We start from the raw sequence: 24,155 nt of genomic DNA on the forward strand, positions 1-24,155 counted from the left end.
CCCTGGAGGTAGATACATTGATTTATGTATCCCCATTTTACAGATAAACCAAGGCTAAGTTAAGGGACTTGTTCAAGGTCACAACAAGGGAGCTATCATTGGCTGGTAGCAAATATGAGGATTTGCTTCAGGGAAAACACTTTAGCATATGCTTAATTTAAAGCATGTGAGTAATCCCATTGAAGACAACATTACTATTCATATACTTATTAAGAGCTACCATTAGAAGTCATTGGGTCCTCATACACAGTTCTAGGCTCAGACCACTACCCTATCTTTCTCTAAGACTAAGCCTCTTTGTATAATTGGTGATGATATAATGCAATATTAGATATTCTTAGATATTCTTCAAAGACATTACATATTTATTATATACATTTCAAAAGCATCTGTTGCCACAGTATCCAGTGCTCCTACATAAAATATCTAATATTTATACTATCATGTTTTAAAATATAGTTTATGTGTGTGGATTTTTATTTGTCAGTGTTATTATGCAATAATATTTTCAAGTTAATTAATATGTCAAAGACTACAAAGACAATCCTGCAACTCATCCCTAATGGGGTATTATGAGGTGTGGCATAATTAGAGCTATTTTTTTAGTTATGTCTAACATTTTATATTGCAATAACATCTCCATTTCAGTCAGGTTGGGTCCTCATTGTGCTAGGCATTGTACAAACATATATCTAGTGACAACTCCTGACCCAAAGAACTTATAATTGAAAAGAATTATGTTTATACGTAACTGACAGGTATTTGAAATGTTTTATCCTGGATGATAAAGAAATGAGAGGGTGGATTTTATTCAGGTGACAGGTTTTTTATGTGCAATTCTAGGTGTCTGTTTTTCTGTGCTGGTGTTGAGCTGACTTTCTTTTATTATTATTGCAATGTATAAAAATGTACACTATAAACTTCTGATGCATGGTTCTGGAGCTGGGTTTAGCATGTCTGTGCACGTCTACTGGATCGGTAGGATGTGGTTGCATGCCTGGTGATGATACCATGTACGTTACGAGGTTCTGTGCACTGAAATAAATAATGAATTGAATCAAATCCCCATCGTTGTTGGCTGTTTGTTTTCAGTTGTGGGATCACCTCGCGCGGTTTGTTTAAGGTTTTTGTATTTGTAATGGGTAAAGGAAGGCGCTAGGACCGGGCTGGCTCCTGGTATCAGCCGGGAGGGAACTGGAGGAGAGAAGGGGGGTGCACAGTGACTTATGCAGGGAAGGCGCTGCTGCCATTTCCACTCACACTCCGCACTCACTACTCCGAGGGAGGGAGGGAGGTTACACAGGCTGACTGAACTGAGAAGCTCAGCTGCCAACACTCAACACTGCCTGCTGCTGCTGCTGCTGCTGTACTCTGGGCAAGGGGAGGGAGGGAGAAAGAGAAGGAGAAGAAGAAAATAAAGAAAGAGAGAGCAGATAAGTAGAGGGGGGAAATCTGAGAAAGAAGGAAAAGCAAAGGACACCTCCCTCCCTACAGAGAGAAGACTTTCCATGTAGCAGGGGAAAGAGGGAGAAGCCTGAAGCTCAGAAACTGTGAGAGGAGCTTTCCTAGCAAGTTACTTAATCCCTGGAGGGCGATTAATAATAACAACAGTTGCTGATGATAATTATACATAATCTCTAATAATTTAAACCCAAAGAAAGTTCAATGCAATATTCTAAGCTATTTCTAGTTGCCTCTTCGGGGTAACTTTGGAAGACTTGCTGCTGCTGGTGGTGTCGCCTGGAGGTGAGAGAGGAGCCGGGGAAGAAGGAAGGAGAAGTTTCGTGGGGCTTGTTTGCACAGGAGGAGAAGATGGGCTGGAAGAGTCGCTGCTGCTGGAGAGGCGGAGGAGGAGGGGACCGTCTCTGCCTGCTCACCCTCTTGCTGGGGTTCCTGCTACCCGCCTGCAGGACTCGAATGTACACCAACCACTGGGCTGTGAGGATAACTGGGGGGCATCAGGAAGCCAGCAGGATAGCTAGCAAATACGGATACGTCAATATAGGACAGGTAACCCTCCTTCAAACTACATCCACTACTTTCTAACAGATGGTAACGTTGCAGATGCCGCAGGCAGGACCTTCTCCCAGATCTGCTGCTGTTGCTGTTCAGTCTGGGCAGGCACAAAAAGTTAAGCAAGGGAGCGCAGGGCAATGGAAGGGGCAGACAGAAGTTTGCCCTTCACGCCAGATTCCTCGGAGCCGTTCCCCGAGTGCAGAGTATATGGGGAGTCCTATTCAAGTCAGCAGGGATCTGTTTGTGGCTGAATCCTGCCGGTGGATTGTGGTGGCAGGGGGCTGTTTCTCCCCTTGTGTTTGTTTTGTGTGGCTGCGTGCATAGGCCAGGTGTAACACGCATGTTTTAATTGTATGTGTGTGTCCCGGGTGCCAGTGCTCTGGGGGATGACGCGAGTGTGCAATGCACAACAACTGCGGGAGACAGAAGTTTCTCTCTGCAGACACTTTCGGGGAAGGATTGTGCGAGTGAGGCGGGGGATGTTCTCTGTGCAGCTCCGTGGGCATTTCTCAGACAGCTGCTCACGAGGTGGGAGCGTGCAAAACACCCAGCCAGGAGACGTTTGAAACTTCCTGCGGTCAGACAGTGGCTCTAGCAGCAGGCTTGAGAGGGGAGGGGAAAACAAACACCCAGCTCCCCACTCCCCGATTCCTCGTCTTTGTCCTAGGGCTTAGGAGGGTTGGGAGAGATTACTGTCTAGGAGTGATCCAGCCAGGTAAAGGAACGGGGGCTGGAGTTTTAAAATGCAGTGGAAATCGGTGCTTAGAAAAGTTGCCCCGGTTATTTGTGATTGTTATGAATGCAGAATAAAGACCAGTTCATGGGGGTGAACTGATGGTAACATGGACACAGCGATAAAGCCAAAATCCGCGCTCGTCCAGCCAGGTAAATTTCCGGCTAAGTTTAGAATCCTGCCCGCCCCCGCAAGCTGTACTGGTGGTGGTGGTGGGGGGGCAGTTCAGGGGAACACGTTTGTCACGGAAATTAAATGCATCTAAGGAATTACCCTTGTCCTGCTGACGCTGGGTGGAAGTGGCTCTGCTGCGGACCGGAGCCTGCTGCCGCTAGGGACGTGTTTGTGAAGAAGGTGGGGGAGGAGATCGCTTGGAGGCAAGGAGTATCCGCTCTGTCTAAGATATCAGAGCATCTAGCCCTCCCACAGCTTTCCCCACCTCCAAGCTCCTCAGTCCATTTGTGCCGTTTCAGATTATGAACTTTGAGCTCAGTCCCTGAAAATCAGATCACTCTGAACAAGCAGATTGTGTGTCCCACGGGGCTAGGAGGACACAGCTGCTGTTATTGCCAAGGTGGGAGTGAGGGGAATTTCTAGCCCCCATTTTGGACACCTTCCGGAGGGACAGGTTACGAGGAAGGAGGAGGAGGTGGCAAAAGGGTCGCCCTTTGTGCCCCTAGATGCCTGCATGTCGTCTTGCTGCCGCTACGATTTGTAGCAGGCATCTTGGAGAGAGAAAAATAAACCAGACTAGTCCTGTTAAAAACCAGGTTGTGCATGGACAGGGGGAAATACTGAGGGCATTCGAGGGCTGATGTACGGAATCCGGCGGGACTTACTTGTGCTCAGAGATCTAGATTTTACATATCGCTGTAAAGAGAAGCAACCCTGTCAATGAACGGCCTATATTGGGGGGAAACACTGATTTCCTAAACTGAGTGTGTGTGTATCTATATATACACAATAAAATTACTTCCTCCTTTCTCCAGTGCATAATAAAATTAAAATTGGAAAAGGAGAGAAGTAAAATCTTGAATCCAAGCAAATTTAACACAAAATCGTACAAATCTTCCTTGATCTATGCCCAGTCAGTTAGAAAACATGGGGACTCTGTTGAATCCACAGATGTTTAGTTAGAAAACACCTGGAACTGTCTGGATCCAAAAACAGACCATGAGAAAATTATTGGATCCAGACACTTGGAGTGAGGAAACATCTGGTTCTTGCTGGATCCAGTCACATTTAGAAAATACTCTGCTGCTGCACAGATACTACAGTGAGAAAAAAGAGTTAAGATACTCTTTTTCTGATGTACCCCCAGCCATAGTATATCACACATTTCTTGGTATTTAGCTTTATAAAGTGTGAGTTGTTATCCAATGCATCACAAACTGAGTGCTTAAAAATAAACAATATTGTTTTGTAAGCAGTTTTTCTGGGTGCACTTTTAATGACACCAATTAAAAGTTTAGAACACAAGATTTAATGTATACTGAAGACCTCTTCATCTCATGCAAGAAATTCACAAAAATAGAGCTGCACTTCAGATCTTTTTCACCCCATCAGATCAAAGGACAGTAACACTCACCCAATTGTTAGTATAATAAAATCAGTTCACACATACTGTATCATTGTACTGAGAGTTTCAAACATACCTCTCAGTTGTTCCTTGTTAAGAGAGACAACCTTCATTTTATAACTTAATCTGGAACAGTGCACATTTATTATTAATTATTTACATCAAAAAATCTGGAACACAACACTGAAATTATATAAAATGTGAAATACAAATAATTAAATTTTCAAAAGGGCTGAGTCCCAGCTTCCCTTTTTGTTTCCACAGTCAGGTAATTAGAGGCACAAATAATCCTATTTAGGGGCACAAAATTACGGGGGCAAATAGATATGTGCAAATTGCACCTACTCTTTGGAAAATTTGGCTCCAAATTGCCATTTATATAAAATAAGTGAATCCAAAATTATGGCTTCCTGCTCTATTGTTTTTGTGTCCCTTATTCTGGATCTTTTCTTCTTTTTTGTATCTTCACATTTGGGCCTTAGTAATTTGAGCATTACCATATTGTTCAAGTACAGAAACAGGCAATATAGTAAGATGTCTGGAGAAGGATTCTCTTCTGCCCTTTGTCTTATTTGCCATGCCAGTAAATTAGGGCCGGATCCTGTATTACTTGCACACCCAAAACTTCCATTGAATAAATAAGGAAAGCTTTTGTAGCTTTTGTCTTCTTATATGTCTGTAAAGTGTCATGTGTACACCTATAGCCTTATGTTAATAATACATACATTGCTGATCAGGTGTGCAGATAGGGAAGGGACAAAATACAGAGCATATAAATAATGGACAATTGGAAAATGCATGAATAGATCTACAAATCAAAGGAGTGCATAATGCCAATTCCCTTCATTTAAGTATTATTTAGGTATGCAGATATGAAGTATGCAAATAAAAGGAAGAATATAGGAATATATTAACTGGGGAAAGTGTATTTGAGGGAACAAGTGAGCATTAGTGATAGCATGAACACAGGTCTGGTAGTTGATTCCTAGTCTCATTCTGCTTGCTACCAAGCTAAAACATTCATGTTTTGGCTACTAGATGTCATTTTGCTCTATCAAATAGAGATCCCAGAGCATGATTTATTACATATTTATGTGTTCTGAAGAGTGGTGTGCAAGAAGAGTTTCATGGCTGTGTGAAGTTCTCTTTAGGTCTGGCCCTTTTGAGTTTCTGGTTACTCCTAGCAAAATGTTCTCCAAATGGTTTTTTTGCATCAGAATGTTCATTAGAGTGTCCCCGGGCATTCATGTGAGTAATCTGTTCTGTTCTATTCCATACCCCACTCCTGCTCTGAAAATTTAGTACCATTTTCATCAGGTTCCCAGATCCCTGAGTCTACAGGTGTATGACTTTGATTCTACATCTCTTGTTACCTTCTGGATAGCACAGAACTATGCGATTCAGAGTGTACCTAATACAATTCAAAAGAATTATGGCACCATTCTTGAAAAGTATAACAGAATGTATGTAATCTCTACATGTGAAACAAAGCATACAGGTTATCTTGTAGGTAGCATATGTCGATTTTATAGAGCACGGGTGAAGAGAGATTTGAGGGTTAAGTTTTAAGGATAATGATTAAGGAAAGAAAAATTGGGAAGTCCAAGGAATAGGATTTGGCTGTCTTTTTATTAGGAAGATTTAGAAGTCACAGGCAAGGGAGAAGTGAGGGTTGTTAACGTGGATTTGAAGAATGAAGGAATCAATCCAACCAAAAAAAAGCATGGAAAGGGAGGGAGAAACATCTATGGCAAGGCCAGCAAGGGATGAGAATCTACTATTTATTGGGGAGAGCCAATGGGAAGTGGCTGAAAGAAATCTGATAGTATAGGATACAGGGAATAGACAGAAGAACGGGACAAGATAAATACAAAAGGATTGTGAGAAGTATTGTGGTCTGATATCTGGTTACACTATTAAGATACTTAAAGTAACCAGTTAGCAGATTCCTTTTCCAGTGGCAGAACTTGCTGCGTGTGCAACCTGTATATTATGGCAGCCAAGATAGTTAGGAGTTTGGTTTTGTAGACAGTGTTACTATAAAGTGAGCTGAAAGAGAGTCTTCTTCTGATTGGGTCAGTAGGAGCGGTGCTATGTTTATTTTGGCTCGAAGTTGCTCATTGCAAATCTTATGAAAGAACAGATCCATAAACAATCTGAAATGGACAAGAAACCATTAAAGGGTTCTGAATATGGGATATTACCACCTCCAGACAGAAGTAAAGGGACAAGGAGCTGCATTTTGGGGTAATTGAAGATTTGAGAGTTGGGCTTTAGAAAGAATGTACAGAAGGCTAAATCTTGGCTCTTTAAAATCAATGTTAGTCTTGCAATTTACTTCAACAGGCATTTTACCCAAAGGAACAGAAGAATTACAAGAGTCTAGATAAGACACAATAAGGTCATATGTAAGAACTGATGTCTAATATGGACTGTGTTTCAGAGGTTTTTGTGGGCAGATTTGCAAACCAGGAAAATCCTGACAATATTGTCAATTTACTGAGTTGAACTGAGGGGAGCAGTAGAGATGTGGGGATTTGCTTCAGGGTGCTTTTGTTACCGGTTGATCTATCCATTTTGAAAGTGTGGAGATGAAATAAGTTATGAGAAAAGGCAAACCAGAGGATGAGATTTAGGCAGGCTGCAAGTTAATTTAGAGATAAAAGAGGAAAGGTGGTATAAGTTTTGGATTTTATCTGCAGAGAAGTGATACTCAATGTTGACTTGAGAAAAGAGATGATCAGTGGAGATGAACCCTGGGGCAGGGGGTTGTGAAATGAAGTTCAGACAATACACTGGAAAGGGCTGTAGGACATATGTTTTATGGGTTGTTGATTTTTTGTGATTTAATGCTTCCTTGGGGGTGCATTGAAGTTAGCCATTGTGTCTTTTGCTTTGTTTGGGTGATTGGTAGTAGAATATAACAAGTGGTCCTTGAAATATCTGCTTATTTTCATTGTCCAACTGGTGTCTTAATCCTGGCCATGGCTAGAAAAACTAATCATACACCAGATGACCAGATCAATTAGTCAGGGGTAGATGTGATAGATGGATGAGGGAGGGGCCACTGAGGTTCAGAGGCAAAATATTGGAGGGAAGCCCAGCTCCCTGCTACTCCCAGTTCCTGGTCAGATGGAGGATGGAGAGATTTCGACCAGTGTGCTGTCTGTGAACCTTGCTTAGGGGTTTCATCTTTTATTTCAGACTCTGAGTAGTAGGTAGTTGATTAACTTGAAGCTCCAGTCTTCTTTACTTCACCGAAGGAAGAAGGAGTTTTCTGTCACTTATCTCACTGCAAGGCCTCCTGGCAGACATAAGGTGGGAGAGGAAGAGGTTTTTCCTAAGCAACCTCTTTCCTAGGCTCCATTTTTTCGTCCTTCTTTCCTGTTAATAACTCCAGTTTACTGCCTGTGCTGTTAGTGATATTTTTTTCTTACCTTTACAAGCATGAAATTGACATGAGTTTTGACAATTGTACTGTCACCCATAGTTATTTGCATAGCTACAGTGAAACTAACCAGAATGTTACTAATTTCATTCTTCTCTGGCTTGGGAAAGCAGTGAGCAGCAGCTGAGGTGTCAGTAAGGTGACACTACAGAACATTTGATTTGTATTTGGAAGACTGTCTTCCTAAACATAGCAAAGAGTCCTGTGGCACCTTATAGACTCACAGAGGTTTTGGAGCATGAGCTTTCATGGGTGAATACCCACTTTGTCAGATGCATGTATTCACCCATGAAAGCTCATGCTCCAAAACCTCTGTGAGTCTATAAGGTGCCACAGGACTCTTTGCTGCTTTTACAGATCCAGACTAACACGGCTACCTCTCTGGTTCCTAAACATAAGGGGTAGAAATTTTTGTTTTTAAAAGGAATGCCAAAATTCTGCAGAAATTGATGATGTAGGTCCCCTTATTGGTTCTGACAAGTGGGTAAATGGATTTTTCAAGCCTTGCTTATGGTTAGCCACAAAAAAAATTGTTCACTAAGTTTTTTGTTTTGGTAAGAACGTCTTACCGATGAAGGCTCATTTTGATAACTGTAGGTAGTGCTGTAGATTTTGAGCATATTAATTCACACTGTTGGACCTGATCTTGCCTATGCTTAAATCAGTGGGAGTGTTTCCATCTACTTTAATTGGAGCTGGATCAGGGCCATAGTGCTTGATTATTGACAGTAGGCCTAGTGTAAATCAATAATAACTCCATTAAAGCCAACAGAGTTACCTTAGTGTAAAGCCAGTGTAAGTGACAGTCCCAAAGCTTAGTTTGTTAGTTTGGGCTTTTGTATGACAGAAGTATCTTAAGTGATGACATCATATCCTGAATTTTGATTTGTAGTGATGACATTTTTGTTTGTGGTCTTAAGAATGGGGGATTCTGGCCCACTCTAAATGGGCAGTTGGTGATTCCTTTGTTGTGTGGGAATCTCTGGCTGGCATAAAGCTGTCTCTACACCATTCCCTCTCAACTGTGCCAAGAATGGGGATGGAATGCACTGGGGAGGCTGTTACAAGTTGGTATAATGTAGAGCATTCTAGGGGTTGCTTTAGGTTACACTGTGATTGAACCAGACCCTCAAATAGTTGCAGGGTTACAGAGCTCTAGCACTGAGCTGAGTATCTATTGCTAACTCTTGGAATAATTCCACCTTACATTGGCTGTCTACAGATAGAAGCTGTTGAACGATTTATTAAAATCATGTAGTGTGTTTTGCACTTTGTCCAATTGTCTGCAGTGTTGATATAGCCATGTTGGTCACAGGATAAGAGATGGACAAGGTAGGTGAGGTAATGTCTCTTTTGGACCTTCGACCAATAGAGATCGGTCCAATCAAAGATTCTACCTCACCTACTTTGACTTTGTCCAAGTGACAGATATGTTGTAACTCCATTGATGTAAAACAGCTTATCACTATTCAGTGAGAGAAAAGGAAGCTTGTTTTTGATACAGCCTTGAAAATTATAGTATACTGATATGTCATCTTAGTTCCCATAGTTTTCCTTGTTTCCTGAAGTACAGCTTCTCACTGGAAGTACATTTGTGGTTTAGTGCTCACATGTTCTCAATACTTTGCAGAAAGGGATGCTAGTTTAGTGAGACATGACCTGAGAAAAGGTTTAAAAGCCAGCCTCTCTAATTCTGGCTCTGACGCTAATGCCTTCCATGGTCTTGGGAAAATAAGTTAACCCAGTCTTCCTCCACTTCTCATTGTATAAAAAGGGAGCTGATAATTAGGGATGTGTGCATGAGTTTCCTCTAATTTCAAATATTGTGGCTTCAAAGTAAGGAATGGGCAGTGAACCTTTTGTTTCATATTGTTTGTGTTCATATTGTTTTGCCAGTTCCTGTCCGCTGCTGCCAGCAGCAGCCCTGAGCCTGGAGCACTGCTCCTAGCTCAGGCAGGACACTCTACCTCTTCCTAATTGTGCAAGAAGAGTGGGAGAGAGAAGAGGGAAGGGGTGAAGAGCTCCTTTCTGTGGAGAAGAGAAATGGAATAAAAAATAACCTGTTGCCTCCATCCTAAAGTGGAGTGGAGGTGAAGACTCTTTGCTCCTTTCCTTGATTCAAGGGAAGGGATGAGTATATGGGTACCCTCCCCATCCCCACAACTCCTCCCTTCACACCTTGATTGTCCCAACAGGTCATCCATTCCCGTCCACTGATTTTATCTGGGGAAAGGCGCCTAGTGACCTACCCTCACCTTCCCGTCATCCTCTGGAGGCAACAGGCTACCTCTTCCCCAGTATTCTGCCTTGAGCAAGGCAATAAGGACACTCAGTGTTACAAGGATAGTGTACTAAGCTCTAATATGAGAAGCCAACCTGTGGCCATTGCAGATTACAGTATTATGTTATGACTGTGCTTCGTAAAGATTTTATTTGAAAAGTCTCAGTTGAACCACAGGGTCGGGAGTGTTATGTGGGATTTTAGTGCTTTTAGACCAGTAAATCACATAAATAGTGAATAAATATTAATCAAATTCAAACCTGAAGATCTAGCAAAGGCACAGAGAAGCTGTTGTTGAAAGAAGAAGGACTGATTGTTCAGAAAGATTGAGTAGAATGGCTGTTAGCAACTTGCTGGTCCTATTGCCTATGGGTAAAAGGGAGATTGCTGTTAACTTGATAGTTTTCTTAAGTTAGAAGATTACAAAAAAATTGCAGCTGAACTAGAAAAGAAGGACCTTGAAATAAGGATAGCTTCTTTTCAGTGAGTGAGAGAAAAAGACTGCTGCCTGAGTTCCCAGCGTCTCACACTGACTGATGCAGAAAAGCAGGATGATAGCCCCCTGAAGTTCTGTAGAAGCATTTTCAGCCACTCAGGACTGTTATATTTAAAGATTTAATACAGAAGACAGGACACTTAGATTTCAGTTCAATAGGTCACGAAACTGAGACAGGGCACAGCCACAAGAGAATTTGGGACTTTGCATAAATAAGCTTCTATAGCCTGGGCGTCACAGATACAGGTACCAGAGCTAAGATGTTAAAAGATCTTAAACTAGATATGTTATGAGCTATGTACAGAATAGTGAAATTGCACAGATGCAGCCGACAGAATTAAATACAGGCGATACTGAGGTAAACTTTATAGGGAAAAAACTCAACTGAACAAGGAAGAAAGGCCGAGAATTATAAACAACTGCAACAATACAGAGTGAGCACAACATGCAGACTGTCTGCTGCTGCTATTGTGCTAGCAGGCATTCTGGGGCCAGCAAGAAGTGTCCATCTTCTGAAGACATCTGTAGAAAATAAAAGACAAAACATATTTTTGAAAAGCTTGCAGGCAGCAAAAGCAGCAAAATAAGACACATATGGCAGAATACAAAGAGGAGAGCATATCTGATGAATCCATATTCAGCATTAGATATCGTGTAGGGGCAGTTAAGGCTAAAGTAAAACAGCAATGTGAATGTGAGCACTGGGAAGGAGGTGGGTAACAAAATCATGTGCCAAATGTGCTGTGGGTCCACGTGCAAATTATTAATCTACATAGATTGTTGTAAATAAGACGAGAGGAATCTGGCTTTACGGTATAGTGGAGTCAAGATACCATTATATGATGATTCTAATATGAAGCCCTTAGATAAGGGTGGGAAAACTTTTTGGCCTGAGGGCCATACCGGGGAATAGAAATTGTATTGCGGGCCATGAATGCTCACAAAATTGGGGTTGGGGTGTTGGAGGGGGTGAGAGCTCTGGGGTGGAGCTGGGGATGAGAGGTTTGGGGTGCAAGAGAGTGCTCCATGCTGGAATTGAGGGGTTCGGAGGGCGGGAGGGGGATCAGGGCTGGGGCAGGGGGTTGGGACTTGGGGAGAGGCTCAGGGGTGCAGGCTCAAGTGGCTCCTGGAAGCAGTGGCATGTCCCCTCTCTGGCTCCTACGCGTGGAGCACCCCCAACCCTGCTAGAGCGCTGGAGTGGGGCCATGCAGCTGCTTCCAGGAGCTGTGTGGTGTGGCTCCCAACCCTGCGCCCCGGACCTGGACCATGCTGCCGCACCCTGGCAGGAGCGCCAGAGTGGGGCCAAGCCATGTGATGCTGTCCCCCACCTGGCTCTCCAGAGCGGGGCAAGTCCCAGACTACGCTCCTCAGCGGGAACTCGCAAGCCAGCTTAAAACAGCTTGGTCCACGAGCTGTAGTTTGCGGACCCCTGACTTAGGTAAATGTACCCTGAGCTACATTTATAAGAATTAATTATGATTTAAACTTTCAAGAAGTGAAAGGGGCGAAGGAGCCATTCCTCTTAGTGACCGTGGCAGAAGGCTCAGCATGAATCAATAAAAATGGACACTGTATCCAAAGATGATAGCTCCCACATACAAAAAAATAATGTCTGAAAATGGGGATCTGTTTCATGTACTTGGTTGCCTGCTAGGAAAGTACTATTTGAGGTGGACCCAAAGTCAATGGAGCAAAATTACCAGCACTGTTAAAAGCACAGCTCAGAGTGAAAAAAAAGTCTCAAACTGAAAATGAAATTAGGACTTTGGCTGTTCTCTAGATAGGGCATCTGCTCATAACTGAAGCTGTACCTCTAACTCCTGAGAAATTCTAGGAATACCCAAGAGAAAAAATGTCAAGCAATACAACACTTTATGGAATTTGTGAATACCTTTCTACCCCACCCCTCTGATGTGTATAAGTAACAGACAAGGGTCCTGTCTGGGAATGACAAAGCAATTAAACATGTAAAAGAAGTTGTCAGCGAGTACCCAATACTTAACTGCAAAGATGTGAATGGGAGTGCTCCAATTCAGTGCAATGCAAATGAAAAGGAACTAGGTGCAGCCTTACTAAGTAGCTTTTGCTCACAAAGCAACAGTATGCAGAGAGTGAAAAGAAGTGTCTTATTACAATATTTTCATGGGAGAAATTCATTCAGTACCTGCATGGTGGAGATGTGATCAGTGATGATGATGCAGACCATAAGCCTCCAGAAAACAGCTTTCATAAACCTTTTCTATTACCCCAAATGCCTTCAATGTAGATTGATAGAAGGAATATAATTTGAAGTTACACTGTAGAAAAGGATCAGAAATATACAAAGCAGATTTCCTATCTAGAGCAGCACTACCTCAAACTTACGTTATATTTGAAACTCTTGATCATAAGACTTTAAAAAAAGATAGCTTTTGCTATTGAACTCGAGGAAATTAACTATTGTGAATTGCTTTGTAACTGGATCAGCATGTATCTCAGATAGAACAGCCTGGACAGCAAGGTTAACTACTGTAGCCACTGAAAAAAACAGGTCTGTGTGGAAAATGTGGAACCTGAGCAATAGTGCATAGTGTACAAAACAGAATCATATACATATGAACCAGAGTTTCTATACCCAATGCTGTAAGACCTGAGACACACAGAAACATGTCTTCACAAAGCCAGAATTACTGTTAATTAGACATACGTTGTTATAATTATTTATATTACTGTAGCGCCCAGAGACCTGATTCAGGATTGGATTTCCATTGTGCTTCAATCCTCACTAGTGTGAGGATTAATTGGTTGACATTACTAACATGATGTGAAGATGAAAAGTGTTATAGAAATGCTCAACAAAATTAATAGTAGTTGTAACAGCAAGCTCTGATATCTTTCATGAACATACCACTGACCCAAATTTAACCTATGCTACTACATGAAAACGTATTTCCTAAATAGTTGTATGCATGATATTATATTTTGCATTTGAAAAGGACATCTAGAAAAAACTGCAGCCATTGACTATGGCTCTGATCCTGCAAACATCTGCCTGTAAAAGAAGTTATGCTCATGAGTAGGACTACTCATGAGTGTAAAGTTACTCATGTGTCCACATCTTTGAAGAACTGGATCTTAGAATCATTAGGTTATAGAAAGAGAAGGCTCATCATTCAACGGCAGGTGCACACTTTTGAACAGCTCATGAGCCTTTTCATGTTGCCTGCATCTTTTCATATATTTTTCCACTATGTAAGTTAATGGAATGTTTCTTATTTGTTTGGAGACTTTCAGATAACAAGTATCCTACATTTTAGGGCAAAATCCTTCTGTGACATGCCACACTGAATCATGTGTCATGTCAGTAATGTTGAATGTCAAGCTGAGATAACTATCAACCTGAGAAATTGGGAAAGTTCAGTTTTCTAACAGGAGATCTGAAAACATTGAGGTTCAAATTCTGGCCTCGTGTGCATAGATAACTCCACATGAAGACATTAGGACTTGTTTCCGTGCATAACTGGGGCAGAATTTGTCTCTTAAAACAGGAACCAGAGTGTTACCCCTCCCAGGATTGTACCACATTCACTATATGTTTCATCTGTGGTAAACAATTAGGAAAATTTGGTTTCCTATCAGCAGTCTAGCGTACTGTCAAATGTTACTAGACAAAAAAAGCATCTGTTATGGAGTCATTAGGTTTGTCTCATTTTTGGTTAAGTAAAAGCAACCTTGAACTTTGCTCTTTTTTGCCAAAAGCAAATAGGCCTTGCTCATGTTTGTTCTCCAGAGCCAAAATACAAATCTTAGATACATTGCTAGAACTCATGATTAAATCGGTTGCTACATTTGTACATGCATTCTTATTCAAATTGTGAAAAAAAAAAAAAGGCGCTGCATTTGTGGAGGTATGAGTGTTCATTGGGAAGTGAGGGCATTGTTGATATCTGTATGCTGTGTGCTAGAAATTTGAGACTAGACTCTGACGGTGGCCTACATTTTTGGCTGTTTAACTTAATTAAAAGTAGCAGATAGCCTTCACTTCTGGATAACAAGAAGCAAAGAACATTCTATTTATTAACATTGCTGGAATTTCTTGTGCCTATTGATATGACAACCAGCTTTAAGTACAAACAATACACGAACAAAACAAAACTAAAAACCCGCAGAAATTATATCTGCTACCCATAGCACATGGCTGCACTACCTGTCACCTGATCCTGCAAATCCTTACATGAAAAATTTTTACTCACAAAGGTAGTAGGTATGCCCCAAATATTAAACTTAGAGTAGCCTAAATTAATAGGCAAAATAAACTAAGCCAAAACCAAAAAGTCAACCAAATGCTGCCCTAAAAAAATTATCTGAAGTTCCTCAAAGCAAGTTGGTCTCTAGTGGGCCAACCAGGAAGAATGAATTCTAAAGGCAGGGCCTTAAACTGAGAATGGCCTGCCACCAACAACACAGGGTGAAAGGTTATAGAGTGAGCTGTGGTCCCTCGAATAGCGAGGTCCCAATCCATTCAGGGCTTTAAAGATTGCTACCAGATGGAAGTGAAAAGGGGCGTGAGTGCAGAGATCTGAGCATCAGCCTTACAAGCTCACAGTAGCTTTCCCCATTTAAGTAACAAGCAGGCAGCTACACTCTTTTGTCACTGAAATGTATGGATAGTATTCAAATGTAGCCTAACAGAATTTTCTAATTGTGTATTCCCGAGGAGACAAAGTGCCTAGATATGCATCATGTGAGCATTAAAGAGATGTGGTTGCAGCTATCTGGCGCACCACTGATTTTACCCAAGAATCCAGGAGCAACAATGCCTTCCTTCAGAGCCCCAGTGTAACAGGGTCTGACCCGTACTGGCATCAAGCCCTGACACTGTCTCAGATTTGTTTTCTTGAGCTTTTTAGCAACTGCCCCCAGACCCTTATGAGTCAAATACACTTCTGAGGATCTGGTTTATTGAAGCATAGAATGCATATCAGTTTATATGACAGGACATCTTTCCCCAACTCATCCTTAATTCAGTCCTTTGCTGAGCTCAACAGTTCTTTCCCAAAACACAGATCTTGCTCCCTGGAGTTTCCTCAAGCTTTTTAAGGCTTCTGCCCCTCATTGCACAACTCCACTCAAGTCATTCTGTCTGGCTACTGTAGAGAACCCTTTCCCCCAGTTCTCTCTGACCCTACAGCTCCTGAAAGGGCATTCCTACTCCCTGCAAGTCTCTTTCCTCTTTCCACTCATGGAACAGGCTTCTTCTTATAGGAAGTTCTGCCTCCAGCCTACTGTCAAGTAACCTGGTCACTTGAATCAGCCACCAGCCTCCATCATCTGGGGCTTGATAGCTTGACACAGGTGAGGTTGCTGAGCTCCCAAAATGGGCCAGCACACACTGGGGCACCTAGACTGTGGACAATTTTGGCGAAGTCAATCACATGTCATCAATGATTGGTGCTGACACCACAACTACCTACTCTTCTAGATGCTTCCCCTGCCAATGAGCCACATTTCCATCTTGTTAGAGTTGAGTCATTTCCCTTTCTTGGTCATGTGCTGGGAACATAGTGAAACTGTTGTATTTGGATAAGGAGACATAGAGTCAACTGTAGCCTGCTAATGACATTAAAGCCCCAAACACATAATAATCCCACTACTGTACATATATGCACAGTGAGCAGGGAGCGTGGTTTGTAGGATCTCTGATTTATCTCTTTACATTTCTGACACATTTAAGGTGATGCATTATTTTGAAGCTGTGTTTTCAAAATAATATGTGTCCGAAGATATTTTAAATATTAATCAATTAACCAGACCTTGTAATGCAGGAATTATATGGCATGAAAGTAAATGTTTTACATTTGAAATGCGGTCTGTGTATTTAAAATGCATCTTCTTTTATGCCTTTCATTATTTATTTCAAAGCTTCCTGTATTTAAATGTATGGAACCATGTATTAAATAAATGTACACTAGAGATCATAAAAACAACCTGCCATCTGTGAAGGCAAAATGTTTTTCTTTCCTTTGCACAAATAATTTTGGAGACACAGCTGTGTATGTGTTCATTGATCAGTAAAGTTCTAAACTTTAAGGATTTCTTTCCCAAAGAGGATGTCCCAAAAGAGTATTCTTTATAAACATGCTGTGGACATACCCCATGTATTATCCTGAATACTTTCAAAGGCTCTGGTAAATCTAGATACCTGATCACCAACTGTAGCTGGACCTCACAGCATTCACTTTTCTTCACATGCCGGAGTAATTTTAATGCTGTTGCCAAGTACTTTGAGAGGTGTCACTACTATAAAATGTAGATCCAGAACTTTTTTCCTGATTGAGCCTGGATTCATCAAGATATATGCTAGGTGTTGTCTCAGTAAGAGATCAATGCAGTTTCCATTAAAGACTGTGAAAAGATTCCCATTGATTTAAGTAAAAGTTGGATTGAGCTCTAGTTGTCCATCTGACACTACCGATGAGTGAGAGCAGGAGGGGGACCTTACTGTCTGAATTTGGAGGATGTAATTTTTTCCTGTTATTTCTAACTTGACATAACTAGATTAAATAGATAGTAGATTCCTACCTGACTATACCTAGAACCAGCAGATTTTGTTTTGCCAAACATCATTTAAACTGGTAGCATGTTCCTGACATTTCCTTTCTGATTAGGTGTGCATGCTACAGGATCTGATATTTTTCTTGAAGCTTGTCTCTAGGTCCTGCAAATACAAGTGTTTTCTTACTAACAAGTACTGAATTTCAGTATCTATCTCTAGGACTCTGTGCTGGAACGTGAGTAGTCCTTGCATAAGTAGTTCCATCAAAGTCAATGGGACTACTTGTATGAGTAAGGATTGCTCATGTGAATAAGGGTTGTGGGATTAGGCCTCAATTTTTCAACAGGATATAGTAGTGCCTTTGTAAGGATCTTGCATTGATCAAATTAGCTATGTGCATATTATCACTGAAATATCTGGCTCTGGGATGGTTTGACCTTTATTCATGCTCTGTTAAGCTTGTTGTGCAGAGTGGTAGATTTTTAGACTTTGATACAGGACAAAGTCAAAGAAATATGTTACAGTTTCACTGTTGTGGCAGTTTACACTGATAAAATGATTGATTGAACTAGAGTGATGGGTATTTAATACTGCCCCACATCATGTAGATGAACTAAACTCATTCTCAGTAATTATCACGAGTCACAGCTTTATTATTCTTCAAAAAATGTAGTGAGGATGGAGGGGGAAATTACTTAATAAATTCTGATGTGAAAGTCAATAAAATGAAAACGTAATTACTATAGCCAATAAGAACTGAGTTCTGATTTGTAAGACAAAGTGCAGTCTGAAAAGGTGTATTGCTGCAATTTTAGGTGTTTTGTGGAAATAGCATGACTACTGTGTGTTGATGTGTCAGTCATTTTGAATGTTATAAGATCTTCTGATATTAATGCAGTAGTGAGTTTTATGCTGAAATTAAAAAAATGAACAGAAACATAGCATCATGTCTGAGTTGGTGCCCAATCCTGCAAACTCTTACTCACAGATTCTTCTCTCACTTAAACTAGTTTAACCCAATTGACTTCAACAGAGTTACTTCTGATTTACTTTGGTGCAAATGAGAAGAGATTTGCGCCTGGTGGGACTGCTGAAGTGGGTGAGTGATGGTTTTCAGGATTGTCTGATATTAAACATTTTGTGATCAATTTTCAAAGGAAATTAATGCCCATTTTTGCCATGAATCTGTTTTATTAAAACATAAAACCTATTTAATAACTTATCTTTATACTATTGGCATGATTGAAATAACAGTGACTAAACCTTGTAAAGCCTCATTATTTTCCAGAATTATTTTAATATATTGATGAGAGTCCAAATTAATTCCTCCCATCAGTAATGCTTAGGATTTGGAATAGTCATAAAATATGGAATATGTCAGTGACGTAAAGTACTTAAATGAACATTCAAGGTACAGTATATATACTCATTTTCTTTTCTTTCATTCTCCTTTTGCATTTCTCCACTGACATAGAAGTCAATAAAAACAGCAATGAAGATTATTCTAAGTAAGACATATATCAGCTTTTAAATTACCAATTGGCGAGTTAGTAAAGAAAGAAAAGAGAAGAAGGTTAGAACAAAAGCTGCAGTTGTATGAACCTCTTGAAATGTTAAAGAGATTTGTTTCCTGCCCAACAGCTTTTTTTTAGAGAAACAAACATTATCATTTCCCCCCACAGCTTCTTTATAGGTACAAACAGCATTCATTATCACTTGAACTTGCATGGATAATGATTACAAAACTGTCTTTAAATCACTGCAGTCTATTTATTTTGTGGAAAAGGATTAAAGTATTTGCTGCACTTATTTTGTAGTTCCTATGGAAATACCATGAGGTAAATAGTCGGGTTCAGCAAAGAGAGGCATGAATAATCAGTTTAACATTACATTGTTTTATTTGACAGAGACATTAACTTACCTAAAGGTCAATCCCTCCCTTCATAAAACTCTCCATTAATGGGTCCATAATTGTGTTTCATTTTGTGGGATGATTAGGCTGGCTATGCTGCATGATAACATTAACTAGCTTTACATGAGAAATCTGAAAATTATCTTGTTTAATACTAAGACATCTGTTGAAGAACTGAAAGAAAAATCTTGTATCTGTTTCTTAATTTTTTAGTCACTTATTTTAACATATTAGTAAAAATCATAACCTCTCTTTCAATCCTTGAAAGGAAATGGATAGAGGAGGGGTGTTCTTTATGGACTTCAAAAGGCAGAATTCAACTTTCTTTTAATTTAGAGTATTTGAATGATCAACATGATGGCCAAATATCACTGTTAAATTCATTAGGAATTCTGTTGGCTTGGTTCTTTAAAATGCCAACAACTTGACATTTTTACTCACAGTTCATTAGATCCTTGACTCCAGTTAGGGCCAATTTTGAGGTCCTTACTCAGTTTTTACTTGGGCCTGTAATGTACAGCCCTGCACTGAAGTGGTGTGGTGTCACATTGCTTCTAGGGAAACATTATCAGGCATTCTTCCTTAGAAGTTCAGAAAGAGTCCCTTGGCTCTTCCTCCCCGTTCTTGAAGTGCAGCGCACCCCCATTTCCCATGGTGTGATAGAGGGAGGTGAGGCCATAAGCCCATCCTGTCCTATGCTTCATCTTCTTTTGGGGTGCTGAAGGGACTGCAGTTTTCCCTAGCTCTTATGTGAGTCACACTGGGAAGGCTCCTTGGTCCATTCTTTTCATTGCACATTCATGTAAAGGACAAATATATAAAGCTAACCCTCAGCTTTCATTTAGTTTTTAATCAGGCAATCTCCTATTACCGTTATTGGTAGTTTCCCTGTCTAAGGTATTCAAGATTTGGCTTAGTATGAATATTATTTTCTTCAAAGCAATCCAAGAGAAGTATCACTGGATACAGTTAACTGTAGTCAATTAAAATCTCTAAGTAGTTTTATTTAAAACCACCAGCTAACCGCACCCTCCTCTCCAACCTTATTTATAAGGAGAGAACAACTTCAGATTGAAATCCACAGGATTTAAATGAATATATAATCCAAAAAAGCTGCCACAATCCTCTTTTGAAGAATTGTTCATCCTGTTTAGAAGGGTGCTTTTAATGAATAATTCTTTGTGATTAAACACATATGAATATGAAACTATTGATACATTTCTGATCTTTTCAAAGGTCATCCTTCTTTTAAAAGATTACAGTGTTCCCTGAAAATTCTAACCTCTTTTATCATTGAATCTTTTCTCATTTTTGCAAAGAATGTTCACTTAAGACTAAGTTGTACTAGTGGGTAGTAAGACCTCACTCTTAAGTATCAAAACATTTTATTTCTTTTGATGATACAACAGCATTACATGTTGCTAAATGTTTCTCAGCACTTCTCCTTTCATCATGTAATTTCAGATGTTGAATATGGTTTCCATGGTAGCAGTGATGTACGAGAAACCCACTAGACAGAAGTTCATTTGCAATATTTCTTTCGGTGCATAACTGTACATTCTTTTTGTATTTGCATCATCTATTGATCCATAAAGTTTTGTCCTGTGTACCTTGAGCTTTTTCAAGGTAGTTAATCAATTATTAGTGTGCTGCATAGCCTAGAGGAAAGCTGACATATCTTTATATTGGTAAATATATTTTGGAATATGACCTGTACAGGGAACAGATTAGAGAAACTTTGATTATATAGGTGGTATACAAAATGCAGTATGTAATCTCATGTAAATAATTTCCATTATAAATTAATTTTTTTATTTTAGAAGTTCTTTAAAACTGTATATTCTCTAACGTCTCTATCCACACTCTAATTACATTTTTGGTCTGAAATTTTTAAAGCTTCTTAATGGATTTAAATGCTCAATTCCTATTAACCATAAAACAATGACTTTGAAAATCTCAGCCTTGATATTGAAATAGAACAGATGCAAAGAACTCAAATTGCAGTTGGGGTTATTGTTGCTCATTTTGTCCTGTTAATAAAGGCACATATAACAAGTTAAAAGTCTAGAGAGTTTATTTTGGATTTTCTATTGAAGCACTTAACATGCTAAGGTTTTTGTGGGATTTTTAAAGCAAAATGCAGCAGTATGTAAACCATAGTAATAACATTCCTCCGTGAAAGAACATAATGCAGAGCTATTTTATGTTAATAGCTCAGTTTTTCATTTTAGACATCCACTGATTGAAAAACAAAATTGTACCCTTCCAGTTCAATGTAAATGCCCAGGCAAAATTTCTACATGCAAATAGCTGAAATACAGTGGAAAATTGCCCAAGGCTGCAAAGGAAGTCAGCAGTGGCATACATTACTTCAGTAAGGTGTTATATTTTTCTCCGTTTGGAAAAAAAAAAAGGCGACAGGGAATATCAAGGATAAAGGACTTGTTATGTTTTGGGGATAAAGCTGATTTATTTAAAATAGAAATAGTGATCTTCCTATTGTAACAGCAGGATGCAGTAATTAATCTTCCTAGTGTTATTCATGCACAAGTAATTCAGAAGAGAATCACCAACCTGTCTGTGTTACTAGTTGGCTGAACTTCTTTGTCTTGAGGACCAGGTTCTTTTCAGAATCTGATCAAGAAAACTCATTCACAGCAAAGCTTTTTCTATCTGAGGGGAAGGCAATTAGCTTTTATTTTTGTCTGGAATTAGAGTTATGACCATCCCTAATTTCAACCTATGAGATCGAGAAAAAGTGTTTTAAGGGAACCCAAACCATTATAAATATCTAAATCACTGGTTCCCAACCTGCAGTACAAGCCCCCGTGGGGGAATTCAAGACTGCTCTGGGGGTTAAGGATGGGGAAAGTAACCACTATGCTGCTCAGCCTTGCCTTCGCTGAAAAAAAGTGTATTTGTTGCCTCTCATTAACTGATGTCTTGAGGTAAAAACACAGTGAAGACAAGACACTTTCATTTCACCATGAGGTAGACGAAGCAATGTCAACCCCAGGCAATGGTATAGCCCTACCCTTAATGCATTTCTCTCAGGATAAAACTAAAATGCCTTGTTTTCAACTGTGTTTTCACTTTGGGGTAGCTCACACTGAATAGTCACGCTAAGGTAAAAAAGCACACCTCTTTTAGCAGTGAAGACTACCTCAGACTACAGCACAAATGATGAAAAAACAGAGGCAGACTCTGCACTCGAAGAACTGCCACTCTCTCCACTCCTCTCTATGACAGGCCACCGCTAGATTTGGGGGGATGGGTTGAACAGCAGGAGAGGGTCAGATAGTGCTAAGCACCCATGCCTTGAAAATCAGATATCTTTAAGGTGTCTCAAATTGGGCACCTAAAAACTGAGGAACCCAAAATTACTAGCCACTTTTTAAAATCTTGGCCTTTATTTTTCTATATATTTTATTTTATTTTATATTGGCATTTTGTGAGGATGGAGGAAGGGCTCATTACCATAGTATCTGCATACTTCAGTAATGAGGTTTCCAGCAATGCCATTGATACTGAGCTATGCTAGGCCTTGGCTACACAGGCGCTTTACAGCGCTGCAACTTTCTCGCTCCGGTGTGAAAAATACACCCCCCTGAGCGCTGCAAGATACAGCGCTGTAAAGCGCCAGTGTAAACAGTGCCGCAGCGCTGGGAGCGCGGCTCCCAGCGCTGCAAGCTAATCCCCATGAGGAGGTGGAGTACGTAGCTCTCCCAGTGCTGGCGCCGTGACCACACTCGCACTTCAAAGCGCTGCCGCGACAGTGCTCCCGCAGCAGCGCTTTGAAGTTTCGAGTGTAGCCAAGCCCTTATTCTGAGGAATGTCATCATTCAGAGGCACAAATTTTGGCAATGTTGTGTAAACATATTTGTTCCCTACCAGACTGGAGTGCTAGCCTGAAGGGAAAAAAGGAATAGGGAAGATATATGCATTGGCACATGAGAATACTAGCTGAGCCCAACTATCAGGCCTGGGACTATACTACAAAGTTAGATAGACATAAGCCGTCATGTGTCGACCTAGTTGCACACGTTTATACTTAAATTTGTCTCCAGCTGATGTAAGTGCCCTGTTTCAGTAAGGCAGTAACACCACCTGTCCAAGCAGTGTGTAGCCATGGCCAATATACTGAGGGCAACATAGTAAGAGTGTAGACATTGCAGAGTGTAGACTGTGTAGAAGAGTGTAATTACTCAGATTGATCCTAACAGTCCTCAAACAGCTGTCCCACAATGCCCAACACTGACAATTGTGAACTTCACTTCCCTGGGGGTCCTGGAGACTGAAAGGCTCCCCTCCCCTTTAAAGCCCTGTGAATTTTTGAAATGCCTTTTCCCGATTGTCTAGCTTGGTGAGCACACCTCGCAGCTAGCTCTCTATTGTTGTGTGTTACTGCTCAGCTGACCATGCCAGCTACTCACTCCAGATATGTGCCGGCTTGGAATAAAGAGGAGATATTGGATCTCCTGGGCCTGAGGAGAGAAGAGGCTATGCAAGCATAGCTACAGACCAGTCAAAGAAACATGGACATCTATGAGCAGAGTGCATGGGGGATGCAGAAGAAGGGGTGTGACAGGGATCAGCAGCCATACCGCATGAAAACAAAGGAACTGTGTTAGGCATATCAGAAGGCGAAGGAGGCAAACAGTCAATCTGGTGCTGAGCAACAGACCTGCCATTTTTACAAAAAAAAGCTGCATGCCATACTTGGCAGAGACCACACTGCCACCCTGCAGACCACCATGGATACCTCTGAGGAGCTGGAGTCACAGGCCAATGCTGTGAACAGCGAGGAGGAGAATGAGGAAATACATGATCGGGGAATCCAGCTATGGCACAAGCCAGGACCTCTTTGGGGCTCCACTGCAAACCAGTCCCGGCAGTAGAGCATGGGCGAGCCTGATGCAGGGGAAGCATCCTCGGGTAAGCATATAAACTTATTTCCCATTATAGTGAGGGTGCCCCCAAGTTAACAGGACACAACTATCAACTTTTCATTAATTTACTCATACTAGAAGAAGTACAACAAAGAGAGGCAGCGTTGTTATCTACTTTTCATTCCCCTGTGGAGTTAGGCAAGGGGGAGCCATGCAGAGCAGTTCGTTTATGTACACAGCACTGTCTCTTGAATCCTCCTGAGAGA

General features: G+C 40.8%; 1 protein-coding gene across 4 annotated transcripts in view; it reads left to right on the forward strand.

Moving 5' to 3' along the window:
• The first annotated feature begins 1,308 nt into the window (after nucleotides 1–1,308).
• Nucleotides 1,309–24,155, forward strand: part of PCSK5 (proprotein convertase subtilisin/kexin type 5) — a 300,518-nt gene continuing 277,671 nt past the window's right edge. For all 4 annotated transcript variants that reach the window (XM_050944093.1, XM_050944095.1, XM_050944094.1 and 1 more), the window contains exon 1: nucleotides 1,309–2,010. In XM_050944093.1, the coding sequence (XP_050800050.1) occupies nucleotides 1,813–2,010 (198 nt within the window). In that variant the 5' untranslated portion in view covers nucleotides 1,309–1,812. The remainder of the gene's footprint in view (nucleotides 2,011–24,155) is intronic.

The sequence above is a fragment of the Gopherus flavomarginatus genome, chromosome 3, assembly GCF_025201925.1.
Source record: "Gopherus flavomarginatus isolate rGopFla2 chromosome 3, rGopFla2.mat.asm, whole genome shotgun sequence".
Lineage (NCBI taxonomy): Eukaryota > Metazoa > Chordata > Testudines > Testudinidae > Gopherus > Gopherus flavomarginatus.